The sequence below is a fragment of the Phycodurus eques genome, chromosome 6 (assembly GCF_024500275.1).
Source record: "Phycodurus eques isolate BA_2022a chromosome 6, UOR_Pequ_1.1, whole genome shotgun sequence".
NCBI classification, from domain to species: domain Eukaryota; kingdom Metazoa; phylum Chordata; class Actinopteri; order Syngnathiformes; family Syngnathidae; genus Phycodurus; species Phycodurus eques.
In genome coordinates, this window is record NC_084530.1 from 13621100 (window position 1) to 13642012 (window position 20913).

Consider the following 20913-nt stretch of genomic DNA (forward strand, 5'->3'; position numbering starts at 1 on the left):
TAAGCCCTCGTGAAACATAACAAATTAACTAAACTGAATACAAATAAACTGAATTCTGTGAGAAGTTCAGGTGACGATGGGAATTTTGACCACTGACCTACATTGTGATAACCATAGACAACTAGCGTTGTTACTACGGGTTGATGGCGTCATGAATTGAGCCATAGATCTACAGAATAGACACACAAGCGCGTTGTAGCAGCGATGTGCCAAGGAGCGGCCATGTTGGGGAGGTCGACGTTCCCATCAAAGGCAATGCATTGACATTGAAATTGAAATTAAATCGTAACTGTAAATCAAATCGTAATCAACCGGTTTTCATGAGGTTAACCTTTCTGTCAAGGCCATAGCGTGTGATATCAGTGCATAACAATTTTAAAAGGGCCAAAAACATTTTTACCTGTGAAAGGTTATTCCCATTTCTCTTTGTCATAATAGTACGGCGTTGTACGTAACCGTATGTAGCACAATGTACCACCATCCTCGGTCTTTTGGTTGTCTTGCCGTCTGCACATGTGGAATACGCTGACGACTTGGGCCCTCATAGCTTGCGGTGTGTCGACTCGTATCTACATATTCCTGAACCCGAACTTGCTAAAATGTTGTTTTCTTTACGGCTGGTTTCTTCGGACCAAAGTTAGTACAATACATAACCACGAACCGTCCATGTGGCCTGTCCCTTTAAGAAGCTGCTGCACTGCATCCGGCAGCAGGTGACGTTGAGTCCATGCGTGGCCCGCGGTCCACTGGGCTGAACGTCACTCATCTTCACTTGAGCTCGTTTGTGCACTCGATATTTACAAGTGCAGACTTTAGATACTGTCAAGATTGGCATTACACAACAGTGTGTTTGCGTGCGCGGACATACTAAAAGGTGGTACTTCCATGCCGTGAATGACAGTCGGAGCTTTGGACACCGCGGAAACGCAAAGAGATCGTAACTATATCTCGACTCCAGCGGACGGACGGTCAGCCATGACAACCTCCACCGAAGTCAGCGAGACAGCACGGACTGGGACCAAGCCCTTCATCGGCGGCGTGGTCGAAGGTGAGCAACCGGGGTTCGGTTATTGTCGGCGGCGGCACATTCAGAATAAGCTGCCGTCCCCCGCCCCACCCCCAGATAGATGTAAACAAACATGCTTAATTGTGGCGTTTTTACATCTACAATATATGACTGACAAGGTTATTTCTGTGAAGTCGTACCACAATCCGACCTTTGCTTGTTGCAGGATTTTATGGCCGACCCTGGACCATGGAACAAAGAACAAAGCTGTTCAAAAGGTTGGTTGGACACAAACTCTAAACAAGTCCATGCTGCATCAGTGTGAATCATTAGTCAGCAACAATATTGCCAATACAATTCATTTGTCAAAAACCCAAGGCTTTGGGGAATATATTGTTTGTTTGTTTTTCGGATTTGCTTCATCAATGATTATTTTTAAAAAGCAAGGTCTCTCCTTTTAATCCTTTTTTAAATTAATCATTGTTAATCGTGCCAGCAAATTAGTTAAAATATAAGTATAGTTATGCTTTAATCAACCAACAGAAAAATGCTAACATCTTCAAAGTGAGAACAAATTTGGATTCTGATTGGTTAAAGAAACTGTGCTTGACAGATCTGGACTTTTGGGGCCGATCAGCGACGTTAAAAAAAAAACGATAACCCATCCGAATACAGGATAGAGAAATGTGTCTATTTAAATGACTTGTTCATTAACTGTATATACTTAACTGTGTACTGTATACTGAGTATCTTCAAAAGTATTTTCTAGCATTTTAGACAAAAGGTAAAATCAATGATCTCTAGGAGGCATTCAAGGATTGGCCACTGACGTAAGTTTAAAGTTCCATCAGGTCAAACCAACATTACTTGAGACAGTAATAATGGGTGCAAACTTACTGTAATTAAATTACTTTGTTGTAATGAAATTACTTTACATTAACAAATACAATTAATGACATGCCTACTCTAACTTTCTCACTGTCCTGGCTATGTGGATGGGTGTTGTGCAGCGTTGTTTGCATGCTCCTCCTTGTGTACATTCTTCAGGTGCCTGATCAAATTTGTTGTGTTGAAGCATTTAGATGACGTTCCCTCTTGAGATACTTCAGTTTTACACAGATTGCAAATGGATTTTGTGTTGTCCGTCTCAGACACTGCAAAAAAGTCCCACACTGCCGACATTTTATCTCACCGACAAGATGTCTTTTGCGGAGCCGATCAATGACATCAATGATCGGATCGGCGAATTATGACATTAAAGCTGATCAGCCGATCTGCATAAAATGCTAATTATCGGCAGATACCGATCAAACCTATGTGTAATGTCTTAAAGAAACAGTCCCATTGCTAATATAATCCAAATTACATCGGGCAACACGACTGATTCTGAAGGCCCTGAGCGCATTCGATTGACAGGGTAGCACATACTGGCTGAAATCAGATAGGAAAAAATAAGAATTCTAACATGAACATGTGCAACCATGAGAGACAAAATTAAGAGAATAGACTGTTGGGAATAATTAAAGCGATAGTATGTAACATTTGGCACCCCTAAGATCGAATTCTGCATTAACAACAAAAGAACAGCGCCATCGCTTCAATAAGACGTAGGCAAAGCATTGCATCATTTCTGCGGCGTCATTTTTGTGCCATCATTTGCAGTGCGTCACCAACCGAGCCACTGTGGGAAACAAATAGGGCATTCACTACATATAAAAAATAAGATACTGACAAAAACAGCAAGATGTTAGATGAGCTGAATGGCTTAATCAGCATTGTCATCTCCTCTAGTAGTGTCTTGGGTAAAAATGACTTTTTGTAAACAAAATAAGTTGAGAATTATAGCTTTAATGCAATTTTCATGGAGCTAATATTAGCATTGAGGTCGTGATTGGGCCAGAAGAGGCTCCACTGATAAAATCAATATTTGATAATGTGCTAATTTGTGTTTAAAAAAAAAAAAAAAAAAAAAAAAAAGGTATAGTGCCATGGTATACAGTAAATGTTGGTGTGGTCAGCACAGAGATGTACTTTGCTGTATTGATCTTGGCACTGAAGACTGACAATCACGAGTATGAACTAGTTTTAGTGTGGAAATGGCGATTGGCCCCATTCAGTGCTTCTATGCCTTAATTTGCAAAGCAAGTCATTCTTTTTCATGCATTCTAATCATAGCAAAGGCAATTTAATGTGATGTGATGTAATTTGCATTTTTTGACCCTCTCAGTGAACAGAAGTGGGGGTTGAATACATACCTGTATGCCCCTAAAGACGACTACAAACACCGCATGTACTGGCGAGACCTTTACTCCCCCGAGGAGGCAGGTGAGTCCATGTCACCACATTAAGCTCTTTATTAGTTTGTCGGTGCTGTGCAATGTCCTCAGCAATAAACATCTCAATTGACTTGAACACATTTTGTCACAGTTTGTCATGTTTTGTTTCACACAAGTTGCCTTTTTTTAAATGAAAAAATACACTTTATGACTGATCTGGTGGAAGACAAAACTGCATGTACTGTATTTGAGTTATGTTTATTTTTGTTAATCATGACAAGCCGAAAGGGAAAGAAGAAGAAGATGTATCAACTGTAATTACACATGCGGACAAATAGTAAAAATGTTATAATAAAAGTATTTTAAAATATACAAATTATAATATACATATTGTAAATTTAATTGGAAACATGTTATTGTAAACAGGTTATTGAAATTTTACTTGGACTCAGATGGTAAAAATGAATTAAAGTGTGTTTCTAATGAAAGTATTTTAACATATGGTAATTAAGAAAATATGAAGAAATGACTTTGGGCTTTTCCCTGTCAGGGGTTGCGACAGTGAGTCACTTGCATGATTTGTTTGGTCACGGTGACCGACTGGTTAGAGCGTCGGCCTCACAGTTCTGAGGACCGGGGTTCAATCCCCGGCCCCGCCTGTGTGGAGTTTGCGTGTTGTCCCCGTGCCTGCGTGGGTTTTCTCCGGGCACTCCGGTTTCCTCCCACATCCCAAAAACATGCACGTTAATTGAAAACTCTAAATTGCCCGTAGGTGTGAATGTGCGTGTGAATGGTTGTTTGTTTGTTTGTTTGTTTGTATGTGCCCTGCGATTGGCTGGCAAGCAGTTCAGGGTGTACCCCGCCTCCTGCCCGATAATAGCTGGGATAGGCTCCAGCACGCCCGCGACATTAGTGAGGAGAAGCGGCTCAGAAAATGGATGGATTGATGTAACTACAATTTTAATCATGGCTTGAGCTAATTATATTACTATATATATATATTTTTTTAATACACTAATTATGGTCATGTTCTTGTTGTGAAATTAATTTCAGTCGTGGCATGAACTGTAATTAAACATGCAGCCAGATGGGGAGAAAAAAAGAATTATTATTTTAAATGTCCAATTGTATTTTTAAAAAAAAATCTCCGATATATATCGATTATCGACCAACAAATAATTGCCTAATTTGCTGTTCAAACTACTAAAATCGCTCTGAACTGGACATCCAAGACTGCTCATCTCCAAACTGTCACTGTAATCATTGGGCGTTTCTCAATTTCTTGATAGATAGATGCACTATCACGTTTTCTGTAATCATTATCTCCTCGGAAACATTGGAAAGGTGTGCATTTAAACTTTGACCCATGAAGTGTATCAAGCCATACCCCTGTTAGTTGTGCTGACAAAGATAATGTCATTTAAAAAGTGTGAAAGTAGTGTCGACGCACACGATCAATGACTGTACTTGGTACCAAAAGTAGTCCAGTAACACGGTCAATAATATCTATCAGCACGAGAAGTGATATCAAGCTCTGTAATAAGTGTAATGAGGCATCTATACTACTTGGAATGCTTTCAGTGAAAATTAAAAGCAATCAAGTTGTGTGCCAAAGTACAACTTTCTGTATCCATCTGCTGTGTGCTTAGGGAGACTGTTGTTCTCCTCTTGTGAACACATTAGGGACTTAATGGGATTCAGAGTAATTGCCAATATTGAGTTGCTGAAGTCAGTGTTGCATATAAGGGTAACTAAATGATCCTGGATAGAAACAACCACTTCTTGATTGGATTTTAGAAGCACCAAAGGCCTGTTGGCCCAATTCAAGGATGGTAAGGGTCTCTGTGTATGTTCTCTTACCGGGCACTACCCTCATTTACCAGCACCATATTACGCCAACAATACCTTTCCATCCACCATACCGAGTTCTTAAATACCTTATTTTATTAACCCTTCCAACAAATGACCCCATAGATGGATAGGTTAGTGCTAAATGCCAGCCATTTGAGCTCATAAGAAATTGTACCTCATGGAAATTTGTTGATTATTTTAATTGTGAATTTATAAAGATAATTGTTTTTTTGTATTGTCAAAATGGTATTTGTACCGACTTTTGCACCCTTCTACCCAGAATGCTCAATTTTTATTTAAACTCTCAGAGAGGTATCAATTTAATATGTTCATTATTGTGTTTGTAGTTTGTTGTGGTGTCAGCAATTACATTGTCCTGAAACCTTCTATTGTTTTTACTTGTTCTAGCTACATGTGAGAGTGAAATTATGAGAAGAGCAATCAATCAAAAAGCCACTTTTCCATGATATAACCCATTTGAACTATTGGGATGTACATTTATGAAAAATTGGATTGTTTCTGTTTCGTGTGCAGAGCAACTCATCGCACTGATATCAGCAGCGAAGAAGCACAATATTGACTTCATCTATGCAATCTCTCCTGGCCTGGATGTCACCTTTTCTAACCGCAAAGAGGTGGCTGCCCTAAAGAGGAAGCTGGATCAGGTAGGACTTTGGATGTGTAATCAAATGGTGAAGTCCTGTTTATTGCTTTTTGTTTGGCAAATTTTATTCGCAGCTAAAACACCACAAGTAGGTCAACTAGCATCTAGGTTACATTCTTTCCAGTAAACTAGATTTAGTCTTTGGAATTATTCACTCATTCCGACTGCCTAATAAATAACAGTTGAAAAATGTTTTTGGAACACTACTCGTGCGCATCGTTAATTATGACATCGCTGTTGTCGTGTTACAACGTAACGGATCAACGTCAGCTGATGAACCTTCCGTAAGAAGTATTGAACGACCAAATACTTTCTAATGATATTGTTTTAAGCTCCCTCAAACTCACAAACTCACTTTATAGGGCACTATAGAGTTGGATAAGAAGTGATTGAGAATACACCCTTCGTAACGTTTTTGCAGATTAAAAATGTGTCCCAAATGTTGTGCCATACGCTCTCCAGGTTAGAGACTTTGGCTGCAGCTCCTTCTCGTTACTGTTTGACGACATCGAGACGGAGATGTGTCCTGCCGACAAGCAGGCGTTCAGCTCCTTCGGCCACGCGCAGGTGGCCATCACCAATGAGGTGTACCGGCATTTGGGGGAACCTGAGACCTTCCTCTTCTGTCCCACAGGTCACACTGGAAAACTTGTCGAAACCAACCCTCTTGTCTGTTCAAATTTGATTTACAGAGAAACCCCGCGCTTCACGAGAATTAGGGATCAAGCATCATACAAAAATCCATGAGTAATCGGTTTCTAGATTAAAAAATAGGTTGAACTCATTTTACAACATTGCCGTTAACAATACTGTAAATAGCTTCTAGATAATTCATCACCTTTAGAGGTGTAGCACTCTGCTCTCTCTGGCGTCAACCCTACAAGTAGCCTCATTTACTTGTTTGACCTCTACTGGAATCGTTCCTCACGCTGCTGTTCGCTGTCAAGCTGGCCAGCTATCAGCGGGTGGCCAGCGTTAGATACTTCTCAGCGAAAAAGCCACCTGAGTTGGGTGTTCTGGCGGAATAGGTTCCAGCACTCCCGCGAACCTTGTGAGGAGAAGCGGCTCAGAAAATGGATGGATGGATGAATCGCAAATCGCCAGGGGTTCACTGTACCCTTACACGTTTTAATACAGCCATGAAGTTTGAAGTACATTGTTTTGTACACTAACCAATGTTCTTCTCCAAAACTCCAGATTATTGTGCTGCCTTCTGCAGCCCAAACGTGTTTCAGTCATCTTACCTTCACACTGTGGGAGACGAGCTGCTACCGGGGATAGATGTGCTGTGGACGGGTAATCTCACTCAGAAACACATTCAGGTTTTAACAGTTTATCAGAAGTACTGTATATTTATTTGGTGTATTTAGTCTGAAAGAGATTCCCCAACCACTGAGACACAAATCAGAAAATGCTTTTTTACGCTTAAAGATCCCATATTTTGGCAATTTAGACCTCCATAGATTGACTCTGTAACATGGACTTAGTATAAAAGTGTCAATTTCATTTAAAAAAAAAAAACACATTGGTTTTGTCATACTAGTGTCCAGAAAAGGCCCCTTTGACATCTACCTCTGTTTGACCCAGTTTGTATCCGTTTTGTCCATATTTGGCTAAAGCCCTTTCCTCTGATTGGTTGCCTCCGTGTAGTAGACCTACTTGTGAGAGCACACGTGTTTGTTATGTTGACAGCTCTGGCTCAGGAAAGGAGATGAAGGCAGAGATCTTTGCTAGTGACGCAGATAAGGTCGAGAAATTCCAATGACCTGATTTCAGGCGTCCTGGCAGAAAAACATCTGGAACTCAGGAATGCATGGAGGATTTTAATTCATATTTCACATATTTACTGAGGCACAATAGAGCCAATATTATTTCCCAAAAAATAGAAAAAGTTGGTTTGGTAAAATACGGCACCTTTAAGTAACACTTGTCTCTGTGTCTCCTATATCTGTTTCTTTTTTTTTCTTTTCATGCCAAAATAAGTACACAAACTTACACTAAAATTTGATCGTAGGTCCAAAAGTGGTATCCCATAAAATATCAGTGGAGTCCATAGAAGAGGTGTCCTCCATCCTCAAGAGGGCGCCAGTCATCTGGGACAATATCCACGCCAACGACTATGACCCACAAAGAATTTTCATGGGACCCTATAAGGTCAATGTTGATTGATTAAACAAATGTTGGACAATGGAAAAAAACATTGATTGCAGTAAATATTTGAATGCCATAAATATAAAACACACAAATGAAAAACAGTAACCACAGTATTAACCGAGCATGCCTTCTTATGTTTTAACTAGTTCATTGCGCACTGTTAGGTAACATTGAAAATTGTGTATGTCCGAACTGCTGCTATATTACGTAAGTTATCAGGGGCGGGACAGTTCATGTAACCGACGAGACGGTCCATACCTCAGTTTTTGGGTCACGGTTTGGTACAGTTTCGGTACGTCTTTTGTGCATTGAGAATGACATTTTTCTCTATCTCAAAATCATCTTTTTTTTTAAAAAAAAAATCATCTCCGAATAATATTACTTATATCAAGTTAACCATTATTTAAACACAACTTTGGAACGGGGAACTTTCTCTTATACCTTGACTATTATACACATGACAACATGGAATTATAAAATATGTATAACGAATTAAAACGTACAAAAAATGTAAACAAAAAACACTCCTTGTGTAACAGTTTAAACAAGGGGTTGATTGGTCATCATGCCTAAATCCCACTCAACAGGCAATTTAACTTTTACACTTGTATAGTCATAGAGGTTGCGAAATAAAACATCCCTAAAATAAGTTTCCAAACCACACACCTTCGACCATAGAAAAGGGCTGCAAATCTTTAGCAACAAATGCTCCCAAAAGTATAACGTGGGAGCAAAAAACACCAAAAGAAATGCTTCATTCATTCAATCATTCAAGTTACGTTTAAACTATTCAGTATTTCTGTCACTACTACATTTAGGGTTATGTTAGGTTAGGGCCATAAATCTTGAAGATTCTAAAATTGTATGTTATAGTGTCCTGTATATCATCCAGAACAAACGTGTTTAACGTTTTTCTTTTGCACAGCTAAAGCAGCCTGGGGTCAGATTGACCCCCACGAAGACTGACCCATACAACAAAGGAGATTGAAAATATCCATCAATCCATTTTCCAAACCGCTAGGGTTTCAGGTGTGCTGGAGTCTATTGCAGCTATCTTTGGGCGAGAGGCGGGGTACACCCTGAACTGGTCGCCAGCCAATCGCAGGGCACATATAAACAAACAACCATTCGCACTCGCAATTTAGAGTCTTCAATCAAGTTACCATGCATGTTTTTTGAGATGTGGGAGGAAACCATAGTGCCCGGAGAAACCCCACGCAGGCACAGGGAGAACATGCAAACACCACACTGGCGGGGCCGGGATTTCAACCCTGGTCCTCGGAACTGCGAGGCAGATGTGCCAACCAGTCGATCACCGTGCCGCCATTGAAAAAATGATCATATTAATTTTATGTTTACCTAGCTGTCCTAAAAAAAAGTTATGAAATATGGAGCAAAAAATATTGTCAACATTAAATTGTCATATCTTTAGAGATCTTAAACATTGACTGAGAGACAATCGGACAGTTGATTTAAACACACTAAATACACAATGTACGGGGACAGTTCAAAAAAAAAAAAAAAAAAAAAAAAAGCATTGTATAGAGAGTCAAACTCTGATCTTCTCCTTTCAGGATCGTCCAACTGAGCTGATCCCCAAACTGAGAGGTGTGCTCACTAATCCCAACTGTGAGTTTTATCCGAACTTTGTGCCAATCCACACCTTGGCTACGTGGTGCAAAGCTTCTGCTGCTGGTGCACCCAAGGATGTGGAAATGGGTGAGCTTTCCCGTTTCACTGTCAGGCAGGTGACTATAAGATTTTCCTTGTTGTTATTCGTGCTCTTCTGTGTCCACCATCAGGCGACGAAGAGCAGGACCCTGGCTATAGCCCCCACAAAGCCCTGACGCTGGCCCTCACTGACTGGCTGGAGGAGTTTCTGTGCACAGATCAGCCTACAGGTAGACATTAACTCTCCACCACAGCTTTGAACACGCTCGTTGTTGTTGTGGGGAAAGAAAATGACTCGTTCTGATGTAGAGAATACCTGAAATCAATCTTCCAACACAGATTTCTATACTTTGCAAATCTAAATGGTTCAGACCAATACACAAATTCCAGAGCAACACAACTCAATGGTCAAACAAAGAAACAGCACAGTGGGAGGAAACACAGCAAGGTTGGTCTGAAGAGGAGGATCACAACTATGAACGCCACAGAACACGACTGAAATAAGTCATACTATAACTGATATCAAATCTTCCATTATATTGTCTTTCAGCTTGCTCCAAGAAGGAGTCGTGTGATGAGGAGCCCATGCAGACAGACCTCGAAGAACACTCATACATACCCGGACCGGGAGAAAACCCGCTTTACACAGCCGAGCCCCTGACCTTGGACGACCTGAAGCTGCTGTCCGACCTCTTCTACCTGCCCTATGAACACGGGGCCACGGCCAAGACCATGCTGCATGAGCTGGACTGGCTCCAATGCCACAGTCAAGCCGCCGCCCTCAAGACGGACCAGGTCAGATGGAACTTTAAGCCTTACATACAGTTCATATGCCATGCACTCATAGTATGTCATTGACCTGGGCCAAGAATATCCTCATAATAATTGTCTGTATCAAATAATGAAATCCAGATCTTTTCAAAATATATTCATATCCTGTCAGACATTAATAAATGGATGATTAATGAGAAAAGGGAAAGGTTTTTTATTTTTTATTTTTACTTACTATCATTTTTAGGCATTTTTAGTATTCAGTGTGCGTTGATCAGTCTTATGCTGTTTTACTTGTTCCCTGTTTTGGGAGTCCCGCATGAGCTTTCTGTGGGAGTCCGTGCCAAGGCCAACACAGACAGTTCTCTGGACTGTTTCAAGCTCCCTGTTGAACACTGTTACTACTTTCCCGTTTAAAAAAACCCACACACACACACATTTATAGCATGTGCAGTTTCACTGTTTCAGGATTTCCACCATTAGCACCATTTTCCTTGATTTAATACACGCACGCACACACACTAGTAGATCTAAAATCTATTTTAATAGACAAGGCTTGGATTTGACGCAGAACAGCGTCAGTGTACATAAACTTTGTAGCACCTGTACAAGAATGACATTTTTAAATGTTTAAATTTTTGTGTATTTTGGGTCACTTCAGGAAAAGCGATCAAATGAAAGAATGACGTTTAGGGTGTTTTTATTGCTGTGAAATGTCAAAACAAGTTGAATTTGACTCAAACAACAAGTTGAGTGTGTTACCCGCTGTTGTGTTTCAAGACTGCCGAGTGGTGTTCGAGAGCGCGACAGTTCGACGACATGTGCGAAGCGGTAGTGCGAATGTTCAACCGCCTGTCCAATGTGCCCAACCGCCGGATTCTGTATGACCTCTACAACTACATCTGTGACATCAAGAGCGGCGTCAATCTGGCTCAAGCCTACGTGAAATCACTAGGTGACCAAAGCGACATATTGTGATCGTCAATTAACCACGTATATGCCTGTAAATGTGTACGGAGTTCTTTTTCAGTTTGGTATCTCTATCTTCAATGTTCATGATGGATTTTAAGATTTTTCCCTCTCATTGATTCAGTGCAATACAAAGACGTGAGCTGACCTTGACTGAAACATTCATACTAATATTGTACGTACAACTGGGGAAATTATTATTTCATCCCGTTATGAATTTGTAAGTTTGAAGAAACTAGTAAGAAATATCCAAATTTATGGTTGTGTATTGATTTTGGAAATCTACATAATATCACACACAAAACATTTTATATCTTTTTTTCCGCATTTTAAATTTTTTTTTTTTTTTTTTTACATATTTTTAACTGATATTCTGTCTACTGTTGTGTTTATAATCAATAAACAACCATAAAAATGTGAAACTATTTCTTTGTAAGTGAGCAAACTGACTAATTCAGGAGGGGATCAAATCAAGACACAGTATTAAATATTTCATAAACTGATGGATGATGGATGCCTACACTGGAAAAAAATTACCTTCTCAAAACAAGTAAAAAAATGTTAAAAACAAGACACTTTGTCCCTAAAATAAGTGGGGAGGAAAAATCGGCCAATCAAACTAGTATGAATTGACTTCAGTTTCTTGTAATATCTTGTATCTTAAAACAACTTATTGTCTTGCTTAAAATTTAGAAAAAAAAATAAAAATAAAAAATACCAGTAAGATAGAAATAGGATCAATTCAAGTAAGATTTTGTGTTTTTGCAGTGTAGCAGGGTGAGGGACAACGCATCCTGTCTGGCTTTAATCCAAATGCTTTTGGACGGTTACATATGTAGTTTTTATTTATTTATTTTTTGCATAATGTGTTTGCAGATCATGTGCAAAATGTGCTGCACTGCAGCTAGTGGCTTGCATCTTCAAAATTATACCCTTACAAATTGCACCTTTATCAACATTTACTTGCCACAGGAGGGCTTGGCAAACCATCGGCCCAGCTAATGAGTGCTGATCCTGAACCGTGGGGATTCCGAGGAGGCCTCTCAGGAGAGTTTCAGGTGAACTAAATGGCTCGTGTTCACGGCAGAGCGATGTATGTAAAATGTATTTATTTAATTATTTATTTATTTTAAATGACATGTTTTTATTATGAAAAGGTAGGACTTCAGAGTGGTGTTTAGCGCCCAGCGGGGGCCTGTGCATTTGGTAGGCTCATTGAAGACACTAAATTGTTCCTTGGTGTGAATATGAGCGTTTTTTTTTATAAAAAAAAATTATATAATGTGCCCTATGGTTGGCTAATGTCCAGTTCAGGTTTTAAGCTTGCCAACTGCATACATGCAAATCAGTCGCCTTTGGGTGAAATTTTCCGTTTTGAAATCAAAATAGGCCATTTATGTGAATCGTATCGATCCGATGAGTTTTTCCCGGGGGGGCTCGCTGTCGTCATAGGCTGTTTCGTACTCCTTGAATGCTGGCAGCTAGATCCATTCCACACATCCACACGCAATGTAATTTCTGAATAGTACTCCGTGACGGACTAATATGCGAGCGCATCGGCCTGAGGTTCCACCTGTGCTGTCGGGACCTGCTTTGGGTAAGTCACAGGACTTTACGAGACCAAAAAAAAAAAACACTTCCGCCACTTCCCCTGTTAAGAAGTAACGGTACTTTTACTCCGTTACAATGATCTCAATATCGCTTTATTGCTTATTTATCAAGTATTTCGTGTACGAGACTACACTTCCACATTTGGTGCAGTTTGCTCCAATCCAGCTGAAGCGCTACTGATGTTTAAGTCTCGTTCATGAATCAGATGACACAAGAAAGTCACATGACCTCCCACAATGTTTTCTATTGGGCTTCCAGTGCATAGGTATTAACACTAGATAAGCCAGCCCGGCTGACCGTCATGCGTACGTGGCCACCGTGTTGGGAAGGGCGTCGTTACCATGAAGACAACGGCGTACGACATGTGTTGACATTTAGACGAACAAAAACAACAGCCTGCATGTATTGAGAGTTATTAGGAGTTAAAAACAAGATCTCTGTTGCATACGATCGTGTGCTGCGGGTCGTGGCCCTGATTGTGGTCCCAGTGGACCTGCGAAGCACACGTAACATCGGTGACAAGAGCTGATCCGCTACTACATCTTGTATTCATTAGGAAACGCGCAGATGTTAATGTTAAATGTATTAAGCGACGGAGCGATGTTAGGGTTTACAACACAGAATGAACTAACTTCAAATTCAGAAATGGACAATAAAAACACAAAAATATTGTACTTAATATTTTCCTGGGGAATGCATTTGGGGTTAGCCTTTGAAGTTGGTAATAGTGGAAAATGATGTGAAACAGACAATGATTTTAGTCAATTCTTTTCCAGAATGAGAGTGCTTACAGAGGAGGATGCTATTCATGTGGCACAGCTTTAAGCAGGCATCAGGTGCAGGTGGAGATGGGCCTGGCTCAAGTTGAAATAAGAGTAGCGTCATTCAGCCAAGTCATAGTCCTATCTCATAGAAAAAGTACTCTACTGCCATCTTGTGGCGTTTATAGGCTATTTCAAACCTTTTTGGGTGGGTATCAAGTACTCGTGAATTTTCGTCATACGTGGCAGGGCGACCCCTAACCCTGCTGCTGCTGACCTCGTCGCTGAATTGTTAATGTCGTTAAACATCACGTCCCTGCAGAGAATGCTGCCTGGCCATGGAAACAGAGACCTGTTCAAACATCCGCCCAGGACGTCAGTGTACTGCATTCGGCCCTACTGCGCAGAGGATAAGGTGGAGTCATTGCATCTTCGGAAAGGAGCTCGACACGCTTTCTTTTGTCGACCTCACGTTGCTTTGTTGTCTCTTCTAGATGGACGTGCAGAGCATTTTTGTGAAGATGCAAAGAGAAAGACAAATTAAAGCCCCTTCTGCGACAGAGGCCCCTCTTATTAGTGATATGTAAGTTGGCAATTGATTATTATTGTATTGTGTGAGGAAACATATCCGCAGGAAGTTAGCGTTAGCGCCAAGTAAGCAGACTCATTTAAAGTAGAAAGACTCAATTGGTGCCCAAGTACATTTGTCCAGCATTAGCTAGTGCTTCGGTGCCATTCTAGTAGGATTCACATGTAACGAGAGTGAGTAGGGAAAGTATTCAGACCCCCTTAAATTTGTCACTTTTTGTTACATTGCAGCCATTTGCTAAAATCATTTTGTTCTTTTTGTTTTTCCTCATTAGTGTGTACACACAACATCCCATATTGACAGACAAAAATGAATTGTTGAAATTTTTACGGATTTATTAAAAAAGAAAAACTGAACTATCACACAGCCTTAAGTATTCAGACCCTTTGCGGCGACACTCATATATTTAACTCTGGTGCTGTCCGTTTCTTCTGATCATCCTTAAAATGGTTCGACACCTTCATTGGAGTCCAGCTGCGTTTGATTATACTGATTGGCCTTGATGAGGAAAGCCACACACCTGTCTCTATAAGGCCTTACAGCTCACAGTGCATGTCAGAGCAAATGATAATCATGAGGTCAAAGGAACTGCGTGTAGAGCTCAGAGACAGAATTGTGGCAAGGCACATATCTGGCCAAGGTTAAAAAAAAAATCGGCTGCACTTAAGGTTCCTAAGAGCACAGTGGCCTCCATAATTATTAACTGGAAGACGTTTGGGACGATCAGAGCCCTTCCTAGAGCTGGCCGTCCGTCCAAACTGAGCAATTGGGAGAGAAGAGGCTTGGTGAGAGAGGTAAAGAAGAACCCAAAGATCACTGTGGCTGAACTCCAGAGATGCAGTCGGGAGATGGGAGAAAGTTCTAGAAAGTCAACCATCACTGCAGCCCTCCACCAGTCGGGGCTTTATGGCAGAGTGGCCCGACGGAAGCCTCTCCTCCGTGCAAGACACATGAAAGCCCGCATGGAGTTGGCGAAAAAAACCACCTGAAGGACTCCAAGATGGAGAGAAATAAGATTCTCTGGTCTGATGATATGAAAATAGAATGTTTTGGCCTTAATTCTAAGCGGTACGTGTGGAGAAAACCAGGCACTGCTCATCATCTGTCCAATACAGTCCCAACGGTGAAGCAAGGTGGTGGCAGCATCATGCTGTGGGGGTGTTTTTCACCTGCAGGGACAGGACGACTGGTTGCAGACAAGACAATGACCCGAAGCACACAGCTAAAATGACGAAGGAGTGGCTTCAGAACAACTCCGTGACTGTTCTTGAATGGCCCCGCCAGAGCCCTGACTTAAACCCAATTGAGCATGTTCTGGAGAGACCCGGGTCCTCAGAACAGTGAGGCAGACGTGCTAACCAGTCAGCTGCCGTCAATAACAGCAGTTGATCTTAAATACACGAAAAAAAACTCCCGATGAAAAAGGTGTTGTAAAAATGTCACTGATTCCCAACTCCTAAGGTATATGAGGTGTGCTGTAAACATTGCCCCTGCAGAGAATGCATTAAGAAAATATCACTACAAACACACTCCTTTCCTGATTTGAATGCGTCTGTTGCAGACTGTCGACAGGTGAAATTTCCCCAAGCCCTGAGTGTGCTCTTGTCCTGGAGGATGACATCGGGGTGTGTGGTTACATGCTGGCACTCACAGATGCCAAAGCAGCTGCAGCCTCCATTCAGGTGACAATTTGGAATGAATAAGTACAAGCAATGTAAGATAAAGATCCATTCCAAATGCCGCTGCTTTATCTTTTACCTCCAGAGGGACACAAGCGACGGTGTATTTGAGGACTTCCCTTCATTAGTCACTGGACAAATACTGCCCAGGGTCGCTGACCCCTCTCCGGCGAAGCGTATGATTGGACAGCTGTTGTCCACCATCAGGACCTTTGGTAAATTGACACACTTTATGAACATAAGCCAACTTTCAATCTAAGTGGAAGTCTTTCTACATTTTAGAATGTATCATACTGCCACTACTGATATCCAGCTCAAGGTCTACTAGTACGCGCTTTATCCTCACTAGTAAGATAATGTAGCGCACCAGTAGAATGTTTGTCTTATTAGTAACATTTTTGTCCACTACAAGTACTGCTTTTGGCTCATTATTATGCATTAAACCTCACGAGTAAACTACTGTTCTGCACTAGTAACACTACTAGGCCCAACTAGTAGCCATGTGTCACACATTAGTAGCCTCCTGGACCTTCCTATTGGCAACGAAATGCCCACTGGTAATTTTGTCACCCTAGTAACATGTAGTAGTCCTACTAGTGTGCAGAAATGTCATACAGTAGCAGAAGGCAATAATTAAAAAAAACTTTACTACTGCGCTGAATTGTCTTACTACTTAAGACAAAGAGCGTACTAGTACAAGGACCTGAAGTTGCATATCAAGATTATCGAATGCTCAAATGGATTCACGTAAGCAGTTTGAGCATTTATTCGATATCGTTGATATCCAATTTAAGGTTATTTACTAGTATGCTCATTGTCCTCACTAGTAGGAAAACTTTGGCATAATAGTAGGACAACTGCATCAGAATCAGAATCAGAATCATCTTTATTTGCCAAGTATGTCCAAAACACACAAGGAATTTGTCTCCGGTAGTTGGAGCCGCTCTAGTACAACAAACAGTGAATTTACAGAACACTTTGGGGACATAAAGACATTGACAAAAAACAATTGTGCAAAAAGATGCAGAGTCCTCTAGCACTTAGAGCAGTTCGAACGACTAATATTGCAATAGTCCGGTGCAATGACCATTGTGCAAAGGGCGCTGAGACGTCAAGGGGTGTATGCGGTTTAAAGTGACGAGTAGTGCGATCATCTGGGACAATGTCGGTTGTGCAAATGTTACAGATACTCCTCAATCAGTGTGCAAATGGAGCAGATGCTACTCTGGCACGAGTGGCCAGTATATGCAAATAGTGCAGCATGGCGAGACAACTACAGTGAGTGCACGAGTAATACATAATTGGCCCCACAGAAATGTGACAACGAACTCAAGTCAAAAAATTGCCAGCTTGTTGTAATGGAATTATAGGTTAGGTGTTTAAGAAGTTGATCGCAAGAGGGAAGAAGCTGTTGGAATGTCTACTAGTTCTAGTTTGAGTTGATCGGTAGCGCCTACCTGAGGGAAGGAGCTGGAAGAGCTGGTGACCGGGGTGCAGACGGTCCGAGAGGATTTTGCACGCCCTTGTCTTAGTTCTGGCAGCGTGCAAGTCCTCAATGGTGGGTAGGGGGGTTCCGACAATCCTTTCAGCAGTTTTGATTGTCCGTTGCAGTCGGAGTTTGTCCTTTTTTGTAGCAGCACCAAACCAGACTGTGATGGAAGAACACGGGACCGATTCGATGACCGCTGTGTAGAACTGTCTCAGCAGCTCCGGTGGCAGGCCGTGCTTTCTCAGAAGCCGCAGGAAGTACATCCTCTGCTGGGCCTTTTTGAGGACGGAGTTGATGTTGTTCGCCCACTTCAGGTCCTGAGAGATTGTAATTCCCAGGAACTCGAAGGTCTCGACGGTTGACACAAGGGAGCTGGACAACGTGAGGGGCAGCTGTGGCGAAGGATGCCTCCTGAAGTCCACGATCATCTCTACCGTCTTGAGCGTGTTCAGCTCCAGGTTGTGTCGCCCGCACCACAGCTCCGGCCGCTCCGCTTCCTGTCGATATGCAGACTCGTCACCGTCCTCGATGAGGCCGATGACAGTGGTGTCATCTGCAAACTTCAGGAGCTTGACAGTCGGGTTCGCTGAGGTGCAGTCGTTCGTGTAGAGAGAGAAGAGCAGCGGAGAGAGGACACAACCTTGGGGCGCCCCAGTGCTGATGCTGCGTGTGGATGAGGTGGCCCCCCCCAGCCTGACCTGCTGTGTCCTGCCCGTCAGAAAGCTGTAAATCCACTGGCAGATGGCAGGTGAGACGCTGAGCTGGAGAAGCTTGGTTGAAAGGAGTTCAGGGATGGTGTTGTTGAACGCTGAGCTGAAGTCCACGAACAGGATCCTCGCGTAGGTCCCTGCACTGTCGAGGTGTTCTAGGATGAAGTGCAGTCCCATGTTGACTGCATCATCCGCAGACCTGTTCGCTTGGTAGGCAAACTGCAGGGGGTCCAGCAGGGGACCTGTGACACTCTTGAGGTGGTCCAGCACGAGACATTCAAAGGACTTCATGACCACAGATGTCAAAGCGACAGGCCTGTAGTCATTCAGACCAGAGATTGCAGGTTTCTTGGGGACTGGAATGATGGTGGAGCGTTTGAAGCAGGATGGAACTTCGCACATTTCCAAAGATCTGTTAAAGATCTGAGTGAAGACTGGAGCGAGCTGGTCCGCGCAGACTTTGAGGCAGGATGGGGACACATGGTCCGGTCATGTTGCTTTGTTAATCTTCTGTTGTTTGAAGATGCGTCTCACATCCTGTTCATGGATGGTTAACGCAGAAGTCAGAGGTGTGGTTGTGGTCGCGGGTGCGGTGTGTGGAGTGAAACTGTCCTTTTCAAATCTGCAATAGAAGGTATTCAAGTCGTTGGCTAGTGTGCTATTGTTCTCAGCTTGGGGGGATCGTCGCTTGTAATTAGTCAGCGATTGGAATGCACGCCAGACTGATTTCGAGTCGTTCGCGCTAAACTGTTTTTCCAACTTTGCTGCATAGATCCTCTTTGCAATGTTAATTTCTTTAGTAAGCTGGTTTCTAGCTCGATTATACAGGGCCCTGTCCCCGCTCTGATATGCATCTTCCTTAGCTTGGCGAAGCTGCTTAAGTTTAGCAGTGAACCACGGCTTGTTGTTGTTGAATGTCCGAAATGATTTTGTTGGTACACAAACCTCTTCACAGAAACTGATATAGGATGTGACAGTGTCCGTATATTCATCCAGGCTGCCAGCTGAATTTTCAAAGACACTCCAGTCTGTGCAGTCTAAACAGCTTTGAAGTTCCATCTTTGCTTCATTGGTCCACTTTTTGACTGTTTTCACTGTAGGCTTCGCACATTTAAGTTCTTGCTTGTACGTCGGTATTAAGTGAATTAAGCAGTGATCAGACGAGCCCAGGGCTGCACGAGGTATAGCACGGTATGCGTTTTTTACCGTAGTGTAGCAGTGGTCTAAAGTGTTACTAGTGAGGCAAAAGTGTGCACTAGTTGACAACTGTGTGGTACTAGTGACATGAAATCCGACTAGTTAACATCTAGCACCTCACTATTAGTACTAATAGCATGCAAATGTCAATTCATGCACAGATTTGCCTCACTAGTAATGTGTAGTTGTCCGTTCTAGTATGCCAGCGCTGTCCTAATCATGCAGAATTGTCATATACTAGTTAAAGGCAGTACTGTAGTGGGAAAAAAATTAAGATGCAGTTGTTCTCCGTGTGCCTTAGTCATTCTACTAGTGCGTTGCTGGTGGTAATAGTGAGGACAAAAAAAAGCGTACGCATACCTACGTATGCAAGATATCAAATAAATGCTTGAACAGCTTTCCATATGTCAGTGTTTTAAGGTTGTCATAGTTCGCAGAAAGATAAAAAACGCTTGGGTTTGTTTTTCAGGTTCCAGAGGAGTTTTGTGTGAGTTGAGACACAGTGACAGGAGAATGCTTGACTTCTTCACTAAAAGTAGCTCCTTCCAACCCCTCAAAATGGATGCTCTGCCTCCAGATGTTGTCGTCATGGGAACAACCCTTTAATCGCACTCGCTTAAGAAATTTTGCGTTCAAACTTAATTTGTCATTTCATTTAGTAGCAGTCATCACCTGCTATGAAAATTGCATTTACATGCATTACATGAAAATGTGTAATACATTGGAGACTTTTGAAGTACACGTAGAGCTGTTAACATTAGTTTTCGTTTTTGTCTTAATAATAAAAGTGTTTAATTTGTCGCAAGTAGTAAACATTTGTTGGACTGGGCCTCGTTCGATTTTACTACTACTCAGATTGTTCATGGCCGTTTTTTGGTTATGTACATAGTCTGTAATGTTTTTTTGCTTCTTGTACTGCGTAGTTTTTGACCAACATTAGTTCTTGTCATTAGTACAAAATACCCATTCTTATTTTTTAACCCTTCAAATTCTAGCTTGTACAATTCACAGGTTGGAAAACAACCTCAAAAATGTAATGTTTCCAATATAAATGCCAAACGTATTCACCCACCTTCTTTGACTCCCATACGGTACGAACAAGTGACATCCAATTCCTAATTTATAGGGTTCAATATGACGTCAGTCCACTTTGCAGCTATAACCGCTTCAACTCTTCTGGGAAGGCTGTCCACAAGATTTAGGAGTGCGTTTATGCAATTTTTTTTTAACCATTCTTACAGAAGCGCATTTGTTAGGTCACACGATGTTGGACGAGAAGGCCTGGCTTTCAGTCTCCGCTCTACTTCATCCCAAACGTGTTCTATCGGGTTGAGGTCAGGACTCTGCGCAGGCCAGTCAAGTTCATCCACATCAGCCTCTTTCATTCATGTCTTTATGGACCTTGCTTTGTGCACTGCTGCAGTGATGCTGGAAAAGGGGCTCGCTCAAATTTGTTCCCACAAAGTTGGGAGCATGGAATTGTCCAAAACATCTTGGTATGTTAACGCATTTTGA

At 41.9% G+C, this 20913-nt stretch overlaps 1 protein-coding gene across 1 annotated transcript; it reads left to right on the forward strand.

The window, feature by feature from the left end:
• Nucleotides 1-742: 742 nt before the first annotated feature.
• ogal (O-GlcNAcase like) lies at nt 743-20193 on the forward strand. The gene is made up of 17 exons (XM_061679410.1): nt 743-1048; nt 1233-1284; nt 3234-3331; nt 5668-5798; nt 6260-6431; nt 6995-7093; nt 7812-7951; nt 9526-9670; nt 9754-9852; nt 10173-10417; nt 11174-11348; nt 12335-12420; nt 14057-14149; nt 14229-14317; nt 15885-16005; nt 16088-16217; nt 19868-20193. The coding sequence occupies exons 1-17, from the start codon at nt 895-897 to the stop codon at nt 20002-20004; spliced, it is 2166 nt and encodes a 721-aa protein (XP_061535394.1). The 5' UTR covers nt 743-894; the 3' UTR covers nt 20005-20193.
• The last annotated feature ends 720 nt before the right edge of the window (nt 20194-20913 follow it).